Source organism: Eublepharis macularius, chromosome 16 (genome assembly GCF_028583425.1).
Source record: "Eublepharis macularius isolate TG4126 chromosome 16, MPM_Emac_v1.0, whole genome shotgun sequence".
Classification (NCBI taxonomy): Eukaryota; Metazoa; Chordata; class Lepidosauria; order Squamata; family Eublepharidae; genus Eublepharis; species Eublepharis macularius.
In genome coordinates this window covers 17,549,588-17,568,031 of record NC_072805.1, presented here as the reverse complement: position 1 = coordinate 17,568,031, position 18,444 = coordinate 17,549,588, and the positions used below count along the sequence as shown (strand labels likewise).

General features: G+C 46.4%; 1 protein-coding gene across 1 annotated transcript in view; it reads left to right on the top strand.

Moving 5' to 3' along the window:
- Nucleotides 1–14,554, top strand: part of SMPD3 (sphingomyelin phosphodiesterase 3) — a 68,199-nt gene extending 53,645 nt beyond the window's left edge. The window contains exons 5-7 of the mRNA XM_055000648.1: nucleotides 2,369–2,432; nucleotides 11,920–12,082; nucleotides 13,449–14,554. Of these exons, the coding sequence (XP_054856623.1) occupies nucleotides 2,369–2,432; nucleotides 11,920–12,082; nucleotides 13,449–13,550 (329 nt within the window). The 3' untranslated portion in view covers nucleotides 13,551–14,554. The remainder of the gene's footprint in view (nucleotides 1–2,368; nucleotides 2,433–11,919; nucleotides 12,083–13,448) is intronic.
- The last annotated feature ends 3,890 nt before the right edge of the window (nucleotides 14,555–18,444 follow it).

The window sequence follows — 18,444 nt, the reverse complement described above, 5'->3', positions numbered from 1 at the left end:
TATTATGACATACTTTTTCGAATATGTTTCCGGTTTTGCTCCAAGACATTGAGCCTGAAGCATAGGAGATGTTTTTCCTCTCTGTATGTTTCCCCTCCTCCATTTAAGGTCTGTGACACATTATCAGAGTATTCCCAGCATTTTCAGTCTAAAAGGACCAGGCAGTAGGTGATGTGAAACAGCTCGCTGAAATTCTGGATAGCTGCTGCCAGTCAGAGTAAATAGTGACTTTGGTAGACTAACGGTTTGACGGTGTATAAGGGAGCTTCATGAATTTATATCTATCTCAGGGATTGTTGACTATGTGTGGCGTTGGATACTATGACTAGACATGGGCACAAACAGAAAAAAAATGAACATGGTGCTCGTTGTTCGTTGCCATCCATGAACAACAAACATTGACGAACATGATCCTGTTCACGAACATGTTCATTGTTCATGGGGGCCAGCAGGCTCTCCTCCAGCCATCAAGATCTCTACTGCACCACTCCCAGAAACCCTACCTGAGCAGGCAACAGGAAATGTACCAATAATAAATAATAGCTTGGCCCCAGAGCCTGGCAGCAGCCCTGGAACTTGAAGGGGTAGATCCCTACCGCACCACTCCCAGAAACCCTACCTGAGCAGGCAGCAGGAAGGGTACCAATAATAAATAATAGCTTGTCCCAGGGCCTGGCAGCAGCCCTGGAACCTGAAGGGGTAGATCCCTATCCCACCACACACAGAGAAAATTCAAGCTCCAGTGCACTCACCCTGTCTCTCTAACATCAGCTGTCTCTCCCTGAAAGCCAGAGCTGGGAGCCCCCCTTCCTCCCCTGGTCTTTTCCTCTTGTAACAAATTGGGAGCTCCACACTTGGAAGGAAGACCTGCCTATCAAGCTAAATTGGGCTTAGATTGGGGTTTCCAGGGCAACAGCAGGAGTTCAGACAGAGTTCAGACAATCCCTGCCTGAGTTGCCAACAGAATTGATTGCAGGTGCCAGACTGTCTGGCTTGACGAACAGCAACGAACGAGGCTTGCAACGACCACCTGTTCATTTAGAATGGGGCCTCACAAACAGCTTGTTCGCAAACAGCAGGTTGGGCTGTTCGTGGGTTTTTTTAGTTTGTATTTCTGTTCGTGCCCATCTCTAACTACGACGTCCTATCGCTAAGTTGGACCCTATGAGGCTCTTCCACTGAGTTTTCCTTCAACCAAGAAAGACTTCCTCCAATAAAGATGGGCTGTTCCTGCTGGAGAAAGGTCACCTTAGCAGTGCTGGAACATCTTCCATGATAGGAGTTGCCCCCTGCTGTGTAGCTTTTGGGGCTTGGGCCTTTGAGTTTGAAAGGGAACAAACTAGTTTGGAGGGAAGAAAGATCTCATCCCACTGAGCTAACTTGGGGGGAAAGGATGATTCCCTTCCCACAGCTTGCTTGCCTTCTAATTTTCTCTCAGAACAGAGCAGCCCACCGCAGTCTCAGCACATAGCACCAAACAGCTCTCTGCAGGAAGTGCTTGCTGGAACAGGAAGGGCTGTTTCAGCAGCCCATAATGGAAATTAAATATTCTCAAGCTGTGATTTTCAAGGACCATTATCAGCATGTTTCATATTTCTGAAGAAGTCAGTAGCGCTCAACGAAAGCTGTGCGCAGCCATCACATCTCCTGTAGGCATTAGTACACAGACACCCCTCTCTAACAGTGCCGCTTGAAGAAGAAGCTCTTTACAAACTCCCTTTGAGTTGTACCGTCACAGATTCCACCCCCTCCACTCACTCACACATATGCCTGGGAGAACTGTTCTGTTCTCAGTTTTTTTGCTCCAAGTTCTAACAACCAGGCCTATACCTCTGTGTGTGAGATCCAGTTTTAAAGACAGAAAAATCAGACAGGTTTCATAAACCCAACTGGGTGGCAATCCAGCAAGCTGAAAGATACACATAGAAATTAAACACACACCTCATGAATGAAATGCTGGGAACAAGAAATCTGAGGTTTAACTGAGAGACTCAGGGTAGATCTACACTATAAACTTTAGCAGATTTAGCAGTCATTTCTTTCCAGGATTCTCTGGGGAAGGCACCTGAATCAAGCCCTGTAACACTGTAGCCTGGAATACACTCCAAGCAGTGGCTGTTGGGTCCAACAACATTTCTTCAGAAAGTGTCCCACAGCCCAGTTCCAGGGGAAAGGAGAGAAAGAGTCTGCAGGTGGAAAACCCATACCATCAATATCCACAAATTGTCCCAATAAGTAAAGTAAAAAAAAGAAACACCAGTTTTGTAGCTGGATGCTGAAATAATCTGTGTTATGCACAAAAAAACTATGCAATGCACATAATACAGGTTGGAATAGACTGACTTCATATATCCCTTTCTGTTCACAGGAACGTTGTTAGATCCAGAAGGACTGTATGATGAAGAAGTCTGCACGCCAGATAACCTACAGAAGTGTGTATAGCCTTTTTTCCTTGTTTATCAATATGGCTGCTTTGAATTTTACTGTGATTAACACCATCAAAGAAACCTGTTTCCTCCCCAACAGGACTCACAATTTAACAGCACAATTCTATGCAGAGTTACTCCAGTCTAAACCCATTCAAGCGAACTGACTTAGACTGGAGTAATTCTGCATTGTTAGGCAGATGCCGAGAGGACAGAAAAACGTGAACATTATCTTGCTGGCTGTCCGCCCTGGATTCTCATCATGGCCAGCTTGTAGAAATCTCATGGATGCTCTGATGCCTGTATAGTTCAGGCACACCCTGCTTTTGTGATGGAGGAATTATGGGAATAAGGCATATGAAAGTGCATGCATAAAGGCCAGGATAGATACATTTCATGAATAGAGCAGGACCACGTAAGAAGAGCCCTGCTGTATCAGCCCAGTGGATGAGATGGACCACTGGTCCATCCTGCTTCACACACAGTGACCAACCAGTTGCTCTAGAGGGCCAACAAACAGGACATAGAAGCCAAGGCCTTCCCCTGGTTGCCTCCTAGCACTGGGATCCAGAGATTTATTGAGAGCTAAACTACACGAGATGAATTACACGAGGATGCTCAAGTGAAGGGAGATGCAATGTTAGCCGGGAAGCGTAGTTTGAATTTCACTTCTTTCTACAGAGCCGGCAAAGATCATTCCTCAGAGGGTTTGTTAATTTCACCTCTCCGCAGGGTTGCAAAAATCACTCTTCAGAGGATATATTGTCGAAGGCTTTCACGGCCGGAGAACGATGGTTGTTGTGGATTTTATGGGCTGTATAGCCGTGGCTATACCACGACTATACAGCCCGGAAAATCCACAACAACCACTCTTCAGAGGCTTTGTTAATTTCCTCTTTGCCTCCCACAAGGCTCTGTCAATTATTAACAAACCCTCTTGAGGAAGAATATTTGCCTGTTCTGTAGAGAGGTGAAATTAACAAACCCTCTGAGGAGCGATCTATCCAGTTCTGTACAGAGAGGTGAAATTCAAACTACGCTTCCCAGCTACCATTGCGTCTTCCTTCACTTGAGCATCCTTGTGTAATTCATCTCGTGTAGTTTAGCTCTTAGTATGAAAAATATAAAGAATCCAGTAGCACCTTTAAGACTAACCAACTTTATTGTAGCATAAGCTTTCGAGAACCACAGTTCTCTTCGTCAGATGCATCTTGTCTTGGTATAAAGGCTTTGGTATGAAGGTTCTCTTGCATGCAAATCCAAGACTCTCTTCTGCATACCACTATATCTAGGAGCTCAAACAGGCAAGGTGAAGTTCTGTCCATAAAAGGCATGCAAGGAAGGAAGAGGGGATTTCACTCACTATATCTGATTCAAAACTTGGTTCTCCATACTTTCTTATGAGCATTTTAAGGCAGCTGGAATGGGTTTGCAATCTGCATTTTACAAACTGTAAAACAAATTTTACAAACTGTAAAAGATAAGACATTATCTTTGCTTCATCGGTTTGAGTTTAGAATGTAAATGTTAGGCACTGTGCAAAAATGCTGTTAGGAAGTAAACCTAAGTAAGTCTACTCAGAAGTAAGTCCCATTTTATTCAATGGGGCTTACTCCCAGGAAAGTATCCTTTGAACTGTATCTTTCATTTCTCAAAAGCTGGCATGCCAGTGAACTATTCCAAAGACATGACACTAATAGCCCGTACCTTGGTTATCTATAGAATATTAAGAACATTTCTTGTCTGAGGATTCAAAACATAGTATCCACTAGCAATTCCAGACACTAAATTCAATTTGTCTTCAAAGACCATTTGCAGATAATAAATGTCGAACAGCTTTGAGAAGTTCACAAATACCTATTTGAAATTCCTCATGTCACGGTCCAACAAGATTAGGCTTAAAATAGACTCTTAGAGGAATCCTTCAATAATAAAATTTGGCTAAAATCTGAAAACTAATTTATCACTTTGTTTATAACGGCATCGATGGTTCTGAAAGGAGCCCAGTAAATTAGACTAACATGAAACTTCCTCCTCCAATCTCTAGAAACCTATTAATAAAGTTAAAGAGATCACAATGTTAAATACGTCAATGAGAGTGGCTACGTGGGCATGTTTTCCTGGTAACCCAATCAATAAACGCTATTGCTGCTTAGTTACTCCTCCACCTCCAATTTGATTAATAGGGTACTGTTGGAACAAAGATTAGAAGAGGCTATTTAATTAAGATATTCACAAACTTGAATCAGTTGTTGGTCTCCAACCCTTGTACAAAAAGGGGAGTCTACGCAGATTTGTCCATTAAGCCTCTGCCCATATTCCATTCCATTGATGCAGATCAAGAATCTACTAGTCATATCTCTCAGAAGATTAACTTGTTCGGTCTTCATCTCGTGTGAACTGGGGAACATGTAGATCATTTTCACATGAACCTGAATGGATGCTGTACCAGCACGGAAAAATCCACATCGTACCGAATTCACACAAGACAGTGACCATACTTATTAAGGCTGGCAAGCTCCCAGTTTGTGCGGACGAAGTGGGATAGAATGTCTGCAGAATTTATCAGTCAAATTTTATTGTGTGACCAAAAGAAGCCACAACCATCAGGTTATAGTTGGTCAATCCAGATAATCTTTGTCACCAAAGGGCAATCCATTTGCTTCTCTATGTTGCCCCCCAAAGTGGATTTAAATATGACAGGAATGGATTTCTGGGATACATAATTTTTCAGTGGAAGGAAAGCTATTTTTGAGAATTATTTAGCATACATGCTGCCAGCATCAATTGCATTCGTAAACTTTCTGAACGTAATTAGACATGGTTATTAGCAAGTGGGTTATAGCTGATTTTTTTTCCTGAGAGTTGTTGATAAAGGATTTGTGTTCAGGCTTTAGAAGCCTCTTTCACACAGAATCTTTATTCTTTTTCTCAGTCAGATTTGGGGATTCTTTGTCCAAGTAGGGACAAGAGAGGATTGTGGGTTTCCCTTCCTCTTCAAGAACTTGCTTTCTACTTCTGGAGATGTGAGAAGGGTAGATTCCTTTCCAGCACCTCAGAGACATGAGATTTGGTTGTGAGATGGAGCACCCCACTGCATGTTCTGAAACACACCTGGGCCGTTTCCAGATTGCTTACCTTCATGCAGGACGTCGCGCCTCGTTGCAGGGAAAATGCGAAATATCGCGTTTCCTCGCACGAGTTTTGTGCGACGTCGCGCAAAACTCATGCGAGGAAACGCGATATTTCTCATTTTCCCCGCAACGAGGCGCGACGTCCCACATGAAGGTAAGTAATCTGGAAACGGCCCTGAGAATCCTTGGTGACACACAGCAGTTTCTTGGCAGCAAACACAAGGCTTGTTCATCCATGAAGTGAGGTGGGGTGGGCACCTCAGTTGGTGGAGTTTGAAGAGGGGCAGCAGTCTCTTTCCTGAGATCCTGAGGGGTCGATGTTTCCTCTCACTGTAGGTAAAGTGTGGCTTGACGTTAGGGTTGCCAGCTTCGGGTAGGGAGGCGCTCTAACTCCTTAAACATCTTGGATCCTAATTCTTCCTGCTTGCATCTTCCTGCTTGCAGTGTTGCCAACTCTGGTTTGGGAAATTCCTGTAGATTGGGGGTGGAGCCTGGGCAGGGCAGGGTTTGGGAAGAAGAGGGACCTCAGCTGGGTATAATGTCACGGAATACACCTTCCAAGACAGATGTTTTCTCCAGGGGAACTGATCACTGTTGCCTATAGAGATCAGTTGTAATTCCAGGAGATCTACAGCCATTACCTGGAGACTGGCAACCCTACTTCAGTCCTGGTTTCTGAGATGCTTAAGGGAGTGAAGGGCCATGAAGCCACCTGCTGCCGGATAGCCATAGCCAGCAAAATGTCTTGAGCTGCCAATGAGAAAAGTCGATTCAGAAAGGATTTCTTAAAGGCTCATTTGGACTGTAGAATGTTACTGTCTTTTTGAGTTAATACAGAGCCAAAAATTCTGCAAAGCACATTGAGCACGCCCCAACACTTTGCTCTGATTTTAAAATTCAATTTGCTGTTACGAAGTGGAGATAATATGCCAGCGTTTCAGGAGGGGTCAATTCCATGCTGAGCAGAAGCTCTGAATTGCATTATGGGTGGTGGTGGAGAATGAAGAATTTTTTGTGGGTTTTTTGAAGCAGGCTGAAGAATGGTCTGCCAATGATGTTATTGAAGACAATTAATTAGAAAAGTGTCCCAATCTGACCCATTCTTTGAACAAAAAGGAAAAACTTCCCAATCCTTCCTCACTTGAGTTAATTAAAAGTGTCCGTCTGGCAGGGGGCATTGATAATTATTGGTTTCTGTGATAGCTAAAATGAATCGGAAAGTGACCCAACAGGCTTCAATTGATTAAGCCTCCAGAGATAAGACTGCCGAACATGTTAAAAACCGGATATTACATTTGAAAGTCTGATAAATACCCTGTCTTGTAGTTAGAGTCAATTGTAGCAATTATTTTCATGTATTGTTGATTGTCTTGAGAATGCTCCATGGGGCTTCAAACATTATGGGCTGGATCCCACGACTCACTCTCACCGAGAGTCTCTCTACACAATACTTTTGACACATGTTCTTCACATGTCAGCGGACGAATGCTGGCCGAGAACTGTAGTTTTAAATGACAGAGCTGGTGAAGATTGCTCCAGAGGGGACAGATTCTCTCATAGCCCTCTGCCACTTCTGCTGTCTCCCCTTCCACAGCCTTTGCCCTGCTGAGACTTGGTAAACACAAAGTTTTAAGCAGAGAGGGGGGCAGGATAAAGGCTCTGGAAGGGGAGGCAGTCTGGCATGCCAGAGGCAGCGGAGGGCTGTGAGAGAATCCGTCCCCTCCAGAGCAATCTCCGCCAGTTCTGTCTTTCAAAACTATACTCCCCAGCCAACATTGTGTCTCCTGACGCTTGGGCCAATTCCACACGGCTTACCTGAAGCCGGGACGTTGCGGAACATTGCGGATCATGCCAGAAAAAACATGGAAGATTGTGTTTTCTCGTGCAAAACTCGCACCACATCACACAAAACTCGCGCGAGAAAACGTGATCTTCCGCGTTTTTTCCAGCATGATCCGCAATGTTCCACAACGTCCCGGCTTCAGGTAAGCCATGTGGAATTGGCCTTGATGGACACGTGCCCCAGAACCTGGTGTAGAGAAACTCCAAGTTTTCCTCCAGTGTAGATAGACTTTATTCAGCAAAATGGTTCCTCCATCAGAAAAAAAAATCATTTTCCATTAGAGGAAGTCTGTCTCCCTTGAAGGAACAGCAGAAGAATATCATAGGATCCAACTTATTATTATTATTATTATTATTATTATTATTATTATTATTATTATTATTATTATTATTATTATTATTTATATCCCACCCTCCCCACAAGTGGGCTCAGGGCGGGTTACAACAGAAGATAAAATATGAAAGATAAAATCACAATAAATTAACACAGCTTTCTAATAAAATACCTGCTCACCGTATACAAACCATATAACATCTGACGGAGGTGGAGGTGTGGCTTAACCATGCGTGGTCGCTCATAAATGGGGGGTAGTGGTCAATATCCCCTACAGACATAGAGGAGACCGGGAGAGAGGCTCATTTGGTGGAAACCCTGATGGCCTCAATCGTATGCCTGGCGGAACATCTCCGTCTTACAGGCCTGCCTGAAGGAGACAAGATTTTGGCGGGCCCGGGTGTCCTCAGACAGAGAGTTCCACCAGGTTGGGGCCAAGACCGAAAAGGCCCTGGCCCTGGTTGAGGCCAATCGAGCCTCCCTGGGGCCAGGGACCACCAGTAGGTGCTTACCGGCTGATCTCAGCACCCTCCGGGGAGTATATGGAAAGAGACAGTCCCTCAGGTATACTGGTCCCAGCCCGTTTAGGGCTTTATAGGGTAATACCAAAACCTTGAACCTGATCCGGAACTCCACGGGAAACCAGTGTAGCTGCTGCAGAACTGGAGTTACGTTACTTCTTAGTGGAAAGAAGTAATAGGATTCAGCCTTATTGGATGGATCCCAACATCTTTTCTACCAGTGAAAAAGAAGGAAGGAGTCCCCTTTGATCACCAAAAAGATAATTGGACCTGCATAGACAAAAGGCTTATAGAATGAAGGCTGTAATCATTCAAGGTTTGGAGGGAGAGGCAGAGTAAAAATGTTGTCAGAATCTAACCCAGTGACTTCCTCTGATATCTAAGAATTATGGGTATCATCCTGCTGATCATGAATATCTTGTACCTGTTTTAGCATGTACCCTTATCTTTCACATCAAATCTGAATAATGATATTGATAGTCAGGCCAAAAAAAAAAAAACCCTTTGAAAAATAAACTCATCATTCAGCCATTCGACTTTTCAAAAAATCTTCAGTGCTATGCCCCTATGTGCTCATTTGAAAAAGAAACAGTACTGAAACCGGCAGCACTGACTTCTGATTAACTTTCCATAAGATTGGGTGTATGGAAGCCAGCCCCTGACCACTACTTGCCACTACTCAGTGGGCCGGCAGGGGACGGAGGTGTGGTGAGGCTGGCTGGAGCATGTGGCAAAAAGCGAGGCATGTACTGGTGTGCTCCCACTTCTGGTTTAAACTGGAAGCCACACAGGGGTTCAGCGGGGCCTATTCCTAAAGAAAATGCTGTTTGGGGCTGATTCCTAAAGAACTGACCCCGCTGAGCCCCCACTACTTGTAGTTTAAACTGGAAGCATTGGGAGCACATGGAGTGTTTGTGTGAAAGAAAAGAAGTAGTGCTCCTGCACCAGAGGGACCTGGCAACCCTGACTGGGCTACTAGTTGACTCTTCACAAACTGATATGATTTCACAAGGATTAAGCATTTCACAAACAAACCCTACAACAGTTCTCCCTAATATGTATGTATGCAGGGGTCATTTTGTAGAAAAAGAGCTGGAGGAACTCATTAGCATAACTCATTAGCATATGCCACACCCCTTGCCATCACCTATTCTGACTGTTTTGGACCCAATCCTGGCCATTCAGGGCCGAAATTGGGCCCAAAATGGCAAAAGGGGCTGAAAATGGCCGAAAAGGTGGCCCAAAATGGTCAGGATCGGGCCATTCATGAGCGGGAGAGTGATCCACCACCCATCACAGGTCCAATCCTGGCCTTTTGAGCCCCAATCCAGGCTGAAACGGGCCCAAAATGGCCGGGAGTCAGGTGGGTGGGGCCACCTGACATGTGACCTCTTTGGGGAACTGCTGGAACTGTGTTCCTGCATGTTCCCCCTCGAAATGAGCCCTGGGTGTATGTATGTATGTATGTATCCCCTGCTTTCTCCTCAATGGAGACCCAAAGCAGCTTACATTGTTCTCTTATCCTCTACTTTATCCTTACAAGAAGAAGATGGGTAGCCATGTTAATCTGTCTGTAGTAGAAAAGAGCAAGAGTCCAGTAGCACCTATGAGACTAACAAAATTTATGGTAGGGCATGGGCTTTCGTGAGTCACAGCTCACTTATCTGAAAAAGTGAGCTGTGACTCACAAAAATTCATATCCTACCACAAATTTTGTTAGTCTTATAGGTGCTACTGGACTCTTACCCTGTGAGGTAGGTTAGGCCGAGAGTAGGGTTCCCAGGTCCCTTAAGTCCCCCAGGGTGGGACGCTGGCACTTACCCTGCACTGGCTTTGGAGTTCTCCATTGTATGCACGTACAATGTGTGCGCTCTCCCAGTGTGCGTGATGATGTCACTTCCTGGAAGTGACATCATCACACGGGTCAAAGGGCAGCCAGGGAGTGCGTGTGTGCTCCCCAAAGGGCTGAATTGTCCCCTCACGGGCCCGATTTGGCCCAAAATGGGCCCATTGTGGGGCACGGGAGCGCATTGTGATGGGGCGCGGGCGCATGCCATGATGCCTGGGGATGCTCCCATGTCACTGGGGAGGGCGCCCCGGGAGCATACCCCCTGCTGGCCCAGGTAAGTGGGGGCAGGGGGAGGAGGTGGGAGCAGGGGATCCCTCCCCTCCGGCACAGGAATGGCAAGCCTATCTGAGAGTGTGACTGACCCAAGGTCACCCAGCAGGCTTCTACAGGAGAGTGGGAATTCAAATCTGAGTCTCCCAAATCCAACACTCTAATAATTTCAGCATTGTGACTCTCATGGTTAGGAGCAGGCATGGTAGAGCATATGCTTTGCACATAGAAGGTTGTCCTTGGCACATCCAGATCAAGGGTCTGAAAGTAGCAGATGCTCTTTGGAGAGCTGCCACAAGCAGCTGATTTGGTATGAGGCACCCAAAATAAGGGGCTCAGTCTTAGCGGCAGAGCATCTGCTTTGCATGCAGAAGATCCTAAAGGATCACAGAACAGCAGAAGCTCTCAAAGAGTTTTGGAGCAGACGGTAGAGAGCAGGGTTTCCCAATGTGGTGCCTGGGGCACCCTGGCAGCTGCTGGCAATTTCCTGCCCTCTGCCAAGTGTTTTTAGAAAGTGGGTGGGGCCCGATGGAGATCTGATTGGCTGTGCAGATTCAAAAAACTTGCTTGGGTAGCAGCAGACATCACAGCGCAAAGATCTACTCGGTGTGATTGAAGGTAAGCTGTGTGTATGCAAGAAAATATTTTAAAGCAATTTGTTTATTTTTAAAGGTATCCTGTTTAAACAGAGCTTCTGCATGAAAGGTTGAAGAGTTACTATTAGAGTTATATATAGGCTTGCCAGATCCAGATTGGGAAATTCCTGGAGATTGGGGGGCAGAGCCTGAAGAGCGTGGGATTTGGGGAGGGGCCTCAGTGGGGTATAATTCCATAGAGTTCACTCTTCAAAGCAGCCATTTTCTCCAGGAGAACTGATCTCTAATTCCAGGAAATCTCCAGCTATCACCTGGAGGCTAACAAGCCTAGTTATGTATAACCTAACTCCCCGACATTTTGTTGTTGGCTCCGCCTCCTTTGGCATCCATTTTGTGGTTGGCTCCGCCTCTTTTGGCATCCATTTTGAGGCTGTGCCCACCATCCTGTGTCAGAATTCCAAAGGTGCCTGCAGGCTCCAAAAAGTTGGAAATCCCTGATATAAAGCTAGAGGATCTGACTGGTTACAAGTCCAATTTATAAGCTAGCTGGGGAAAACAATCTATTTATAAAATGCAAATTTAAAATGAAATTTCTTCACAAAACACATAGTGATGACTTTAGAAGGCGATTAGGTACATTCGTGGAGGAGTTATTAACCTTGAGGACTAAATGGGACCTCCCGGGTCAACAGGCAGCCAGTAAGGATGAGCAAAGAGCAGGGGGTGTGCCTTGTCCATATTGGCTTCCTAATTCTCTGGAGAAAGACTGCTGTAATAGGTGGACCTTTGGTCTGGTCTGGGTTATGCTTCTGTTCTATATCAAGGCCTTTCTTTTGTACTGTACCAAAGAAAACATCACTTAAGGCAACGTATTTTTTATAAAGGGAGCCAGGGACAGAAGTGCGTGCATTGACATTGTGATAAACAACTGTATTTTTGTGAACCAGGACAATGGAAAGTGAAGATGGGCGCAGACGTTACCTCGTCTTCCCCACCAGCAAGACCCATGGCTCGAGTCAGAAGGGGAGGAAAGCAGCGCTGAAAGGCAACGGGAGGCGAATTGACTACATGCTTTACACGGACGAAGGACTGTACCTGGAGTGGAAAGTGGTAAGTTGAAAGCAGAGGGTGGACTGGCCATTAAACTTATAGGAAAATTTCCTGGAGGGCCACTGAACTGGAAGGCTGCCAGAAATAAACAGAGCCAAATGCCAGCGATTTTGCCAGCGCTCCAGGCAGGTTTTACTTGGCTCAGACCCTTCAGTAGCATTTCCCCCCAGCTGCACCACTGGAAGGCTTTTGGGGGGCTTTCTGTAAAAATTGGTAATTGCTATAGCCTTGACCAATGAGGAGAGGCAGCATAGAACTGTTTTAATTAATTATTAATAAATAATAATAATATAATAACATTTGAGTTATATACCGCCCTTCAGGACAACATAATGCCCACTCAGAGCAGTTTACAAAGTGTGTTATTATTATCCCCAAGGTCACCCAGCTGGCTTCAAGCGGAGGAGTGGGGAATCAAACCCGGCTCTCCAGATTAGAGTCCCACACTCTTAACCACTACACCAAACTGGCTGTCAGTTACAATTATAGTGCTGTAGCACCTACCGTAAATCTAAAAAGTCCTCCAAAAGACTTACAAAGGGTTGGGGCATGGGGCATGGCAGCTGTGAGTGGGTGATGGGAGCTCCCATCTTTTTTTAAATTCCCTATCGCCACCAGTAGTGGAAAAGGTGCACAGACTGTACAGTGCAGAGACTTTCAGTGTGATACCACCATATCACAGGGTGTGTTCCTATTAGGGGTGCCATCCCCCCGCCCAAGGCAGAGGATTCCCTGCTCCTGCCCTCCCCCTCCCCACTTAATTGGCCAGCGGGCGGATGTGCTCCTGCGCCCACAGCGGCCTGAATTTCACCTCGCAGCGGGCCCGTTTGGAGCCGAATTGTGCCCCTCAGCGGGCCATTCAGCCCCTCGGGGAGCACCCTTTGACCCACAGGGCCACTGTTTGACCCATGTGATGATGTCACTTTCTGGAAGTGACATCATCACACAAGCTGGGAGCACGCGCATGCACGCTGTGCATACATGTGAGGGGAAAAAATCCAAGGAATACATCAAGGTCCATGCCAGGCTCCCAATCTCCCACTGGGGAGTCAAGGAACCTGACAAACCTAGTTCCTGTGTGTCATGGAGGGCTGAATCTGATTTGGGAGTGCCTTTCTGGTTAGAAGGCTGCCTGTCATTTACAGTCCTGATCTCAAATTTTCATCTTGACTGAAGCAACCCCTAGCTGGCATTCTGATTTCCAGATCAGAAATCTGCCCTCGGCGAAGTTCGAAGCAAATTTTACCTCAGTTTTGCTTCCTACCCTCATGAAGGTCAATCTGAACACGAGAAAGCTGGAAAATGGCCCCACATCCTTCAGCCTCTACTGGGCCTTAAAAGCCTTTCCTCTGTTGTTTCTCTGCAGGAAGTGGAAGAGTTCAGCTTTATTACCCAATTAGCGGGCCTGACAGATCACCTGCCGGTTGCCATGCGCCTGATGATCTCTACGGGAGAGGAGGATCCTTAAAGAAGGACCATTTCCAAGAATTTAGAAGAGGGAACTTCCAAACTTGTGACCAAGATGCAGGTCAAAGAGTGACATTTTCTGGCACCCCCTTCCCCCACAGCACGGACCAGGCCTGACTCAGGCTCCCCTACAGCCATGACTCCACCTGCTTCTGACATTCCTCTCCATTCATGACCAGACAGGAGGACGTTGAAAAGGGAAGGCAAGAACAGATGGGGGTGTTCGGGAAGGCGGGGGCCAAGCCACAAACGAGCCTCGCAAGTTGCCCAGGCCACCGGGCAGGCCTGTATTTCTATACTTTCACTGTGGACTGAAAGGAACCAAGTGGGAAGTCCCGATTCCTTTTGAACCAGTGCCATTCTTACTAAACTCTTGTTTTTTTTATATACTTATATATAGCACAAAATTTAGTTTGTAATCCGTCTCTGTGTTAGTGCAGCTCCAGAAGTGAGCTTTGGCATCATTTCTTTATATATATTCTTAACGAGCTAAATGCTTAATTTCTCTTTTTAATTTTGTAGCCTGTTAATGTTGTAGTAGCATGACTGCATCAGAAGCATGCATCCACGTTGCATGCCGCTCCCTTTGGAGACAGAACGGTCAAGAAAGGACCAGTGGGAAGGAAGGGGAGAAATACAAGGGCCGCCGCAAGAATTCAGAATCAAAGCTGCCCAGATGACAGCATTCTGGAACTTAGACTTCAAATTCATTATTTTTTTTGTAAGAGGTCTGTCCAATTTGGAAAATAGCAAAGTATTTCCTGCAGGCTCTTCATTTAAATCGTAAAGTCGAAACTTAATAATTTTTTTTTAATACAGTCAGGGCTGGTGCCAGTATACCCTGAGATGGGGCAGCTGCTGGGGCCCGGGGCTTCTGGCAGGGCCCACTGTGGTTGGCCCCACTCTCACTCTTGCTAGCACACAACCACCCATTGTCCCAGCTGCATACCCTACTCAGTGCCACCAGAGAAAGGGCTGCAGGCAGTGAGCATTGCCAATGTGCAGGGGAAGGAAATGCAGGCAAGCAGAGGGCATGCAGGTGGACGGGAGGGAAAGAGAGCACAAGCAAGGGGCCTGGGGGTGGTCAGAGGAAGGGAGGGCGCCCGGGGAACTTTCAACCCAGGGTCCCCCTTAGACTGGAAGCAGTCACGTATGCACTGCGAACCCAGCTGCTGCAAAAGAAATCACCAGGGCCCCATTTATGTTTGCAACAGATGCAAGTGGCAAAGGTTTTCCTGCACTGTACCACTTACGCTTGAAAGTGATGGGGGTTTCAAAGGTGTCTTCTTTCTCGGGAAGTTGACCTATTAAGCCTAGCATTGCCCGCCAGAACTGGCAACTGGTTTCCTGGATCCCAGCAGGGGAGTGGGTGTGCCAGTCCTGCTATTTGCAGTCATTGTTGAAGATGCAAAGGAATGGACCTGGGGTCTCACATGTGCATTCAGACATGCAGTAGCATGAATCTATGGACTCTCCCTGAGATTTTAGTGCATCTTCCCCAAGTGGAAATCTCTCTCCCCACATGGAAAATTAGCATGTCTAGAAGAGGACAGGCCTAGTTCATCCTCCCTTACTGCCTAGTTCTCTACAAACAGAACATGAAAAGAGGTGGGGGTATTGAACTGCAGAAACCCCATCAAGACAGTGAGTCTCTTTACACGAAACGCCTTGGCATGTGTTTGTCAAGTAAAGGGAGATGCCATGTTAGCTGGGATGCATAGTTTTGAAAGACAGAGCCAGTGGAGATCGCTGCTCAGAGGATTTGTTAATTTTATCTTTGCCTCCCTAATGGTTCTGTCAATTTCACCTCTCCAGTCTAAAACTGTGTGCGATTGCAACCAGAGAGCAGAAAGGAATGGAAATGGGCTGCATCTGCCTTCCAGAACCGGGCTTGGACCTGGAAAGGTTATAATGGGCTGAAGTTTCCCTTCTGGCATTTCACAGCCCCATCACACAGCTCCAGTGTATAGCAAAGCATTTGTCCTGCGGGCGGTTCTGTCTTTTTAAACTACCCTTCCCTGCTAACATTGCATCTCCTGACATGTGTTCTTCACAAGTCAGATGTCTCGTGTAGAGAGACTCAATGACTTGGCATCTTGAAGTGTACAGTCTAGACAAATCCTGGATAACTATTATGTGGCATAAACTGGCCTTAGACCTACCAAATTAATTGCTGGGGAGGGGACAAAATTACCAATACCCTGGGGCTGAATCCCTCATCGGTCTAGTAACATTTGGTGAAGTAATCTCACCGGAACAGGTGAATGGATGGCCAGCGCTGATAACCATTAGCATGGTTGAGAAGCCTCTGCTATCCAGCACATGAGATTCCATGTTCAGGTATTCTCTGAGCAGTTGTAGGATCCACCCATTGGAAACCAGCAACAACTCCAGCCATTTCTGAATTCTCCATGAGGAGAATCAAGAGAGCTGTGCAAGGAAGGGAAAGGTAGTGGAGACCCTCTCATAAACCAAAAGATGGTGACCTGCTTGGTACCTTCAGATGGCATCAAGTCATAGGACTGGGAAGGGTTCCCCTGTGCGAAGTGGGCAAAGATTAATTCCCTCCCCCATAAAAGCCTGTAAGTGTGCAAAATGGAAGCATTGGGATGTGCTAGTGTCTCAAAACGTAGGCCTTGTTTTGGGCAAATGTGCTTCCACAGGACACCACATGCAGGACCACATCTGCGCCAGCATAAAGCAGACTTCACTAAGGACTGCCCCTCATTGCTAAACTCTCACTAATATAGGCTGATTCATGCCTAACTTCAGAATGGATTGTTCTCACACTACCCTGGTTCAGATGAAGGAACCATGAGGCTGGACATCATTTGCACGGGAAGAAATGTCATTGGTCCTCACCACATGGTTCCTACACTCACCGGAGGAGCATGAGAATCAGCATAGAGGAAGGGGTTCCTATACTGTCCATGTAGCAATGGAATTGGCTCTGCGGGACAGAGCATCAGACACGGAGTTGTGCTCTGGAAGGCGTGCCTGCTGCTTTAAGAATATGGCATATTTGTGCTTACCGTTTGGCATTTATTTGCCGGGGAACTCTTGCCTTGGCCTGTGATTAGGAGATTTACAGGGTCCCAGCTTTGTACCAGAAGCCATGCTCTGCCTCTTCCAGAAATGAAGGAATGCAGTGGGGGAACGGAAATAAAATACCAGCATGTGGATAGAAACTGATTGGAAACTAGAAAAACAAAATTGCAGTTAAACTAAGCCTTTCTACATGAGACATCTGACACATGAAGAACACGTGTCAGGAGATGCAATGGTAGCCAGAAGGGTAGTTTTAAAAGACACTGCTGGTGGCAGGGCAAAGGCTTTGCTATACACTGGCGCTGTGTGAAGGGGCTGTGAAAAGCCAGCAGGGAAACTTCAGCTTATTATAACCTCTCCAGGTCCAAGCCTGGCTCTGGAAGGCAGCTCCAGCCCATTTCCATCCCACGCTGCCTTCTGATTGCCGTCTCACACAGTTTTAGACTGGAGAGGTGAAATTGACAGAGCCTTCAGGGAAATGCATTGGGAGAGGCCCTTTTCACACTACTTACGTGCTTCTGGAACATCGTGAAATGTAGCGCAAAAACCGCAGAAGATAGCGTCTTCTCACGAGAGTTTTGCACGACATCGCGCAAAACTCACGCAACATCGCACAAAACTCTCACGAGAAGACGCTATCTTCCGCATTTTTTGCGCTACATTTCACGATGTTCCAGAAGTACATAAGTAGTGTGAAAAGGGCCAAAGTGACTCAGGAACTAGAATTGCATTAGGGAATCCAGCTGTACCCTGAAATGAAGCCAAGAACAGCTGCTAAGCCTTGCAGTCAGTGTGTGGAAGGGTCCCCCCCTCCATGTGCCATGGTCCCAGACTGGCCCCATGCGGGCCTGTAAAACAACAGAACTTCAGAACATGCGTCTCCACCCAATATTGGAGACATCCCCGGTAGAAAACGTAGCATTTTGTTAAGGTATGCCACCAGGGTGTTTCAAGGTTTGGTATAAGAGTCAGTTATCAAAATCAGCTAAATGAAGGGGGAAAGCTTGCAGCTGGATGCCCGGAGGGGTGTCTGCTAGGGCATAAAAAAGGGCAAACTAGATGTGTAGGACCCAAAACCTGATCCTCCCCAGCAGAGGGCACAATTCAGAAGGGGGGGGCATGGGCGAGATGCTTAATCACTCCGTTCTGCCGTTATCCCCTGCAAACCCCCCCGTCCCCTGGACATTTTTTCTGCCATCCGTGGTGAAAGCATGTCAAGGAACTGGGTTGAGAAACATGGCTCTGGAGGAGCTTTCAGAGATGGGAATTGTGAGTTCTACATCTTTTGCCTCCTTCAGCCTTTCTATTAGGAGTCGCAAGTTCAGAACGAAGGAAATCTAGTTTAGTTTGCTGCCGCTTCACCATGCAGTACCTAATGTGGTAGTGGCTTGTGGCCACTGGGCCGTGGGACATTAGAACCAGCCCTACCTTCACCCAGTACAGGATTCCATTTTCAGAGGCAAAGTTGTGAGTTTAGAACTTAAGACTCTCTTCCACCAAATTTTCCTCCAACAGGGGAAGACTTCCTTCAGTAAAGAAAGACTTCTTTTCATTTTAGAAAGGCTTTCGCTTTCAGAAAGAAACAAAAAATTCTCAATTGGAGGAAGGTTTTTTAAAAAAATTATTTTACTACATTTACACCCCGCCTTTCACCTCCAGTGGGGACCCCAAACGGCTTACAGCATTCTCCTCTACTCCATTTTTTCTCACAACAAACCCTGTGAGGTTGGTCAGGCTGAGAATTTGTGACTGGTCCAGGTCACCCAGTGAGCTTCTATGGGGGAGAGGGAAATCGAACCCGGGTTGTCCAGATCCTAGTCCATCACTGTAGCTGCTACACTAGAGGG